The sequence below is a fragment of the Echinops telfairi genome, unplaced genomic scaffold, assembly GCF_000313985.2.
Source record: "Echinops telfairi isolate 266 unplaced genomic scaffold, ASM31398v2 ScPeMD7_16;HRSCAF=60, whole genome shotgun sequence".
NCBI lineage: Eukaryota > Metazoa > Chordata > Mammalia > Afrosoricida > Tenrecidae > Echinops > Echinops telfairi.
In genome coordinates, this window is record NW_022103913.1 from 9,058,059 (window position 1) to 9,065,500 (window position 7,442).

Sequence of the window (7,442 nt, forward strand, 5' to 3'; positions counted from 1 at the left end):
TTTTTTTTTTTTAAAGCAGCTTTAGTCAAGTAAAATTTTTATGTGCTATTGTAAATATCAAATTAAATATATAGAGCTATGCAATCATCACTATCCTGATTTAGAACAATTCCTTTACCCCAGAAAGTTAATTTTAATTTCTGTTCCTACACTAGCCTTAGGCAAGCACTCAATGTCTAAGAGGAATACCTCTTTCTGCGCTGCCTTTCTTATGGTATCTTTAGCACTTTAAACTTTGGGAATATATCATCCGCTCCAAAATGAAATAAAATTCCGTTTTAAAAGCCATCAGCACCTCAATTATTTATTTAGATGTATAGTTGTGACTAAATCCTAGTATATTAAGAGCAGTGGATTTGTTTTTTGTTTAAAGAAGAATTTTAAGAACTGAAAATTGATGATAAATGTCACTTTGGGAGAAGTGTATACATAATTGTATTTACAGTACTTAAGGGAATTGACTATATTTGATTCCTCTTCTTTTAAGGTCATTTTGAGTATCCACCATATACTTCATCTACAGTAAGAAGCATCTATCATGTGAGAAATATTGAAGTCTATAAACTAAAACAGGTATGCACAGATATATTGCAATAGCTTTGAAATAATTAAAAAATAACTCCATAGACAAATGTATTTTGTTCATTTTGATAGGCTACTAGGAAGAGCTTAATTCAGTATTTAAATGTTTTGGTGGTATGATGTTGGTAGGAGGTTTACAAGTGGCTTTTAAAAATGGTTATAGATTTGTGTTAGTGAGTAATAAATACAACTTTTAATTCCGGACTTCAGCTGTTATTATGTAGTGTAAAGCTAAAGAGTATATAATAAAACTTAGGAAACCTAGAACCCATATAAGACAGAATCTGCCATTGAAAGCGAACTTAACTGTTTAACAAATACAACTAAAGTAGTAACAAAGCTAGAGACTATGGGGAAAGAATGTGAAGGTACTTTATTCCTGTAGAATACTTTAGAAACCCTGTACTGAAGACCAGAACTAATGTCCTACCTTGTCTGTTGTCCTACCCTGCCTCCGAAAAGAAGAATGATTTTGTTTGTTTTTTAAGACTTTTATTGGGGGCTCTTACCTCTCATCACAATCCAGGCATCCATCCAGGGTGTCAAGCACCTTGGCACCTATCCTGCCATCTTCATTGTCAAAGCATTCTCTGCCCACTGAGCCCCTGATATCAGCTCCCCATTTCTTCCCCCTTCTTCTCCCTCCCTCCCCCAGAATGATTTTTTTTTTTAAGACCAAGAGAAAGTTGATATCTTTGTCTAGAGCAGTGGTTCTCAACCTTCCTAGTGTCGCGGCCCTTTAATACAGTTCCTCATGTGGTGGTGACCCCAACCACAAAATTATTTTCTTGCTACTTCATAACTGTCATTTTGCTACTGTTATGAATCGGGCGACCCCTGTGAAAGGGTAGTTCAACCCCCAAAGGGGTCGTGAGCCCCAGGTTGAGAACCGCTGGTCTAGAGGGCTGAGTAGTGTGGTATTTCCCGACGGTCTGAAGTGGCCTCAGAATGGGATTATCCTGAGACCTGGGTCAATGCAGTGTAGGTGGGGGAGGTGCCATGGAGGAGTGGGTGAGAGAAAGAGGGGTTTCTTTTGCTCTATTTTGAAAAGCTTGCGTTCCCTATTTCTCTTCTTTAAGCTGAAGCAACCAATGGATGTTTTCTTATCCCATGATTGGCCAAGAAGTATTTATCATTATGGAAACAAGAAGCAACTTCTTAAGACAAAGTCTTTTTTCCGACAAGAAGTGGAAAACAACACATTAGGCAGTCCTGCAGCCTCGGAGCTTTTAGAGCACTTAAAGCCTACTTACTGGTTTTCTGCGCACCTTCACGTGAAGTTTGCGGCCTTGATGCAGCATCAGGTAGACAACAGCACTTTATTAGTTCATTGAAGCACACTGAAAGTCGTACATACATTCTAGGTACTCTTGACACTTACAAAGTTAAAGACCGAAAAGACCACTTTCCTTCTAAGAGTAGGTTCTTATTTGGAAGGGCAGGCAAATACAGAACAGGGCATTACGTTTGTGAGGGAGCAGAGCTACGCTGATGCTGTGGGAGTAGCCAATCCAGTGGTGGGTCTGTTGTATGGGCAGACATGAAGAGACAGAGCGAATTTCCAGTTTCCTCAACCTCCCCCGACTTTGCCAGCCTTCTCTTTGTGTGCCTTTGTCAAAAGAAAGACCACCTTTTCCTAGCAGTGTTCTCTTGCTGTAATCTGTGCTCTATCTTTCCTCGTCTCACCTGTTTCTAGCTGCCTGATTCTCAGTAGGACTTCTGTAGCTCCCTTCCCTTTTGACCTCCTGTGCTTTGCTGTTTTTCAGGGAAACTCTGTCATGCTGCGTCTAACGTGACTTTCATTTTCCTGACCCTCCCCTCCCCTCCTTCCCACTGTGTTTCTCTTACCTGGTTCAGTTTTTGAAGAACTTTATTATCGTTTACATACCACAAAATTACTCATTTTAAGCATATAAGTCAATGATTTTTGGCATCACAACTCAGTTTTAGAACATTTCCATCGCCTTCAAAAGATCTCTAGTGGCTGCTTGCAGTCAGTCTTCCTCTCCAGGCAACCACTGATAGGCCTTCTGTTTCTTTTTTTTTTTTTTTTCAGTTTTTAAAATCGTTTCATTAGGGGCTCATACAACTCTTATCACAATCCATACATACATCAATTGTGTAAAGCACATTTGTACATTCATTGCCCTCATCATTCTCAAAACATTTCCTTTCCACTTAAGCCCCCGGCATTAGGTCCTCATTTTTTCCCCTCCCTACCCTCTCCCCCCTCCCTCATGAGCCCTTGATAATTTATAAATTATTATTTTGTCATATCTTGCCCTGTCCAACGTCTCCCTTCACCCACTTTTCTGTTGTCCATCCCCCAGGGAGGAGGTCACATATAGTTCCTTATAATCGGTTCCCTCTTTCCAACCCACTTTCCCTCTACCCTCCCAGTATCGCCACTCACACCACTGGTCCTGAAGGGATCATCCACCCTGGATTCCCTGTGTTTCCAGTTCCTATCTGTACCAGTGTACATCCGCTGGTCTAGCCAGACTTGCAGGCAGAATCATGATAGTGGGAGCGGGGAGGAAGCATTTAGGAACTAGAGGAAAGTTGTATTTTTCATCATTGCTACATCGCACCCTGACTGGCTCGTCTCCTCCCTAAGACCCCTCTGCAAGGGGATCTCCAGTGGGGTAGGCCTTCTGTTTGTGTAGCTTTTGGGCCTGTGCCCATTATGTACATGACATCCACAATGTGAGTATCTGGTCTTTTGTGTCAGGCTTCTTTGATTTGTGTGCCTCTCTGGTTCATTCATGTTGTAGACTGTATGAGCATCTTGTTCTGTTCTGTTGTGTAGCATGACTGCATTCTCTGAGTTGATCACATTGTACTTTTGGTATTGTATCTACAAGAATCATTGCCTAACTCAAGGTTATAAATTTTGTATCCAAATTTTTTTAATGGTTTTAGCATTACCGTTAGTGCTTTTAAGGTCCCTGCCCTCTCTTCTTTAACCTCTGTGCTATATGCTTTATCATTGTGTTCCTCAAAACGATGTTCAGCAGCAGCATCATTCGTTTTGGCTGTGGCTTTTGCAGAGAAGTTGAAGCCGAGGGATCTGTGCAAGCCCATGATTGCACACGAGCATAGAAGAGACTAGTCTTTGGGAAGTAGCACTCTTTGACACATACTCTAGGCATACGCCTAATAAAATGATTTCCCTTAGGGCCAGTGTGGGAGTTACTCGTGATGGTTGAACTATCATCTTTCTTACTGTTCATATTATGTAGGCTGAGGACAAAGAAAAACCAGCCAAAGCAACAAGATTTTTAGCCTTGGACAAATGCTTACCGCATAGAGACTTTCTTCAGGTAAGAAATAGTGGAATGCTTTTGTAGTAGAGTAGTTTTTCTCTTTTAATTAAGCTAAATTATGTTTTAGGATAGTAAGATGGCATATATGTATTTCCTCTAGGTAATAGAAATAGAACATGACCCCAGGGCTCCTGATTACTTGGAGTATGATATTGAATGGCTCACCATTCTCCAGGCTACTAATGATCTTATTAATGTGACGGAGCGCTTGTGGAATATGCCAGAAAATAATGGACTGCACACAAGGTAAGCGTGACCTTATTTAGAAGCTGCACTCCCCATTCAGTTGTCGCCCTCCTTTCCGCTCCCCTTTGCCGTGCTCGTGGCAGTCCTATAGGTAGCAGGACGTTCATTGAGCATCTGCACGTGCACAGTTCAGTCGCCGTCACTCACGTTCCCTGTATTGTTCAGTTGTCCTCTTTCTGTTCCCACATTTTCCCATCAAAAATAAGGGAATTGTTGAGTGGATGTCAGAGCAATTCAAGGTTTATGAAAGCTACACGTTTTCATCAAAGGCGACAAGAAAAAAAATAAGCGTTGTGCACCAGTGTAATTCGGCATATGTGTGAATAAATATTCAGCATATGGTGGAGATTTGGTTCCTACAGTAACATAATTATGTTTGCTTTAGGATGTGAGTTAAGGATTGCCTTATTTAAAAGTTGTTTTTATTTCAAATGGGTAATTAATGTAATGATGAAATTAATTTTCCTAAATGGAATTTTAATATTCTTGCACCTCAAGTTCATAGTTAGGATTTCTTCATTTGTCTAAAACTGATAAAATGTTAAAAGGTATTATTTTGCACTTTTATAGGTGGGATTACAGTGCAACAGAAGAAACTATGAAAGAAGTATTGGAAAAATTGAATCATGACCTCAGAGTTCCATGTAACTTCAGTGTAACAGTGGCATGCTATGACCCCAGCAAACCCCAGAACCAAATGCAGCTGGTTCATACGATCAATCCTCAGACTACTGAGTTTTGTGCCCAACTTGGCCTCACAGACATTAATGTCAGGCTGCAGAAGGCCAGTGAAGAACCTCATTTGCGTGATGAATCTGAAGAGCAGGAGGACGTGGAGAGCAGTGACTCAGGAGAACCGAGTGAATATAACACAGACACCTCTGCACTCTCTTCTATCAATCCTGATGAAATAATGTTAGGTGAAGAAGATGAGGAAGAGGAAGAAGACAGCATTACAAGTGCACGAAGTGACATGAATACCCCATCCGTAGAGCCTTCATCTGATCAAACGTCGGACTTTTCAGCAAGCTTCTCTGATGTCAGGATCTTGCCAAGTTCTATGATTGTATCTGATGACACTTTGGGTTCCCCAATTGCTAGAGAGGGGACACCTGGGGAGCCCGAGGAGTCAGGGAGTGGGAAGGACTTGACTGGGGTGCCATTGAAGAGGCTGAGCGATGAACACGAACCTGAACTAAGAAAGAAAATTAAGAGGAGGAATCAAGCCATTTATGCTGCAGTAGATGATGATGATGCAGCATAAGATGATGATGATGCAGCATATAATTGTCTTAATATTTTATAGAGATACTTGATTCTCAGAGACCATATTTTTTTAAGAGCTGAATTTTTGACTCAAGATTTAGTTTTGTAATAAAGAAGCAACTGTTGGATAACTTTAATTGACTTGTCTTTAGGCCGTATGTTTCAGATACAAGCATATTAAAATTTCCTGTACTTACTTGATTGACTACATTTTTCCAAGGCATATATTATCCACTTCCATTTTTTTCACAAGTACTTAATGAGCACCAACTTTGTGCCAGTCATTCTTTTATAAGATAGGAACATTGCATTGAGTAAAAGGATACTTTGCCTTCAATAAGTTTTCACTAATATGAATATTTTGGTGTATAAAATATGATATGTATATGTTTACTAAGTCACATTGTATATACATTTATGTATGTGTTCTTTTCATTTATTATCAATATTTCCCCCAGTCAACTCTTAATGTTTGTCAAATATATATTGAAATTGAAGAAGGTAGTCTGGTTTCAGAGATAAGTTCCTTATCAATACAATAAACATTGATAAGCACACAATCTTACACTTAACTGTTGAGATTAATGTAACCAAGTTAACTTTCCTGTATTATATCTTAGCTTTAGCTGTAACTTCTGTAACTAATACTGTGTATGAGTCTTTTTTGGCAAAGCTCAGTTTAGCATTAATTACTGATGGGGAAGAAGTCGCACAGGTGCTGCTACTCATGCTGCAGATACGTTGTTACTATTTAAACTTCTGAAGCTCCAGGTGGAAAAATTAGACTCATCGAGAACCAGGGGCCAGTTTAGATTTACATAGCACATCAGTTTCCTCTTGTCATTCCTCCATTTGAAAAATGTGGACTCCAGGGCTAATCCTGGGTTTTGTGTCCTTTGGCTTTTTTGTTTACTTTCTTGGATGAATAGGACATTTAATTATCATATTCTGATTCCCATTGTTACATTACCTTAAAGGATTGAAAGCTATGGATTTCCGCCTACTCCGATTTAGTTGTATTTCGTAAGCTCTAGTATCTCCCCTCCCCGGAAATTTTAATAAAGATAAGAGTTAAAAAAGCAGACAGTCCACTGGCTTACCAAACTTAAGACACAAGGACCCCCCCTAAAAAAAAAATGACAATATAGAAATAACCACTGAAACAGGTTATTCAATTCAATAAGCATAAGATCACTGCATAATTTGGCATAAATATATTTGAAGTTTAAATGAATGATTTTTTAGGAGATAGAATTTCCTAAAGTTAATACAAAGTGAGATGGAAAATTTACATATTCTTGTAGAGAAATGTTTCAAAGATTTGTCCTGCAAGACAAAATAGAAAAACATTTGACTTAGATGGCCTTGGGTGGAAACTACTGAATCTTAAAGATCAGCTCATGTCCAACACTATGTAAGCTTCAAAATAGAGAAAATGAAGGAAGTTTTTTGGATTCTTTATGATGCAGCTGTATCTGATAAGCTTAAATCTGATCAAAACTGCACAATAAAGGAAATTAGAAATGAATCTCCATATAAACATTGATGGAAATGTTCTAAGTGAAATACCAAACAATCTACAAGAGAAAAAAATATATAACTCTCAGCCTAGAAAACACAAATGCAGATGAGACGGGAGCGTTTTATTGAGCAAGTATTAAGCCAGCCTGTTTTAGCATCACAAGCAGTGAGCTAAAGGCATTGCAGAGAGAGAAATCTTTTCCTTAATCTGTTACAGTTGAGAGGATACAACTGGTTACATTCATGTTTAAGATGAAATGGCTAGTTTTCCAGTGTCTTTATGGTAGGATACTTGGAAGTTCCCATATGAACTTGTGTATAAGCCAAGTTTTTCAGCACATTTTAAATTCCGTTTTTGTGGTAAAATTAGGTGCATTGGCTGATATTTGGGTTGGCTTACACTCGAGTGTATACGGATGCTTAGTTTCTACTAGGAAACGGGGAAGTTGGGCAATGAGTTTTTGAGGAAATACTCTCACCACACTGCTCCGTCCCTCTGCC

At 39.0% G+C, this 7,442-nt stretch overlaps 1 protein-coding gene across 1 annotated transcript in view; it reads left to right on the forward strand.

The window, feature by feature from the left end:
• The window catches only part of DBR1 (debranching RNA lariats 1), a 12,372-nt gene extending 6,307 nt beyond the window's left edge, over window positions 1–6,065 (forward strand). The window contains exons 4-8 of the mRNA XM_004712093.2: window positions 488–573; window positions 1,662–1,886; window positions 3,825–3,905; window positions 4,009–4,154; window positions 4,725–6,065. Of these exons, the coding sequence (XP_004712150.1) occupies window positions 488–573; window positions 1,662–1,886; window positions 3,825–3,905; window positions 4,009–4,154; window positions 4,725–5,418 (1,232 nt within the window). The 3' untranslated portion in view covers window positions 5,419–6,065. The remainder of the gene's footprint in view (window positions 1–487; window positions 574–1,661; window positions 1,887–3,824; window positions 3,906–4,008; window positions 4,155–4,724) is intronic.
• Window positions 6,066–7,442: the final 1,377 nt, after the last annotated feature.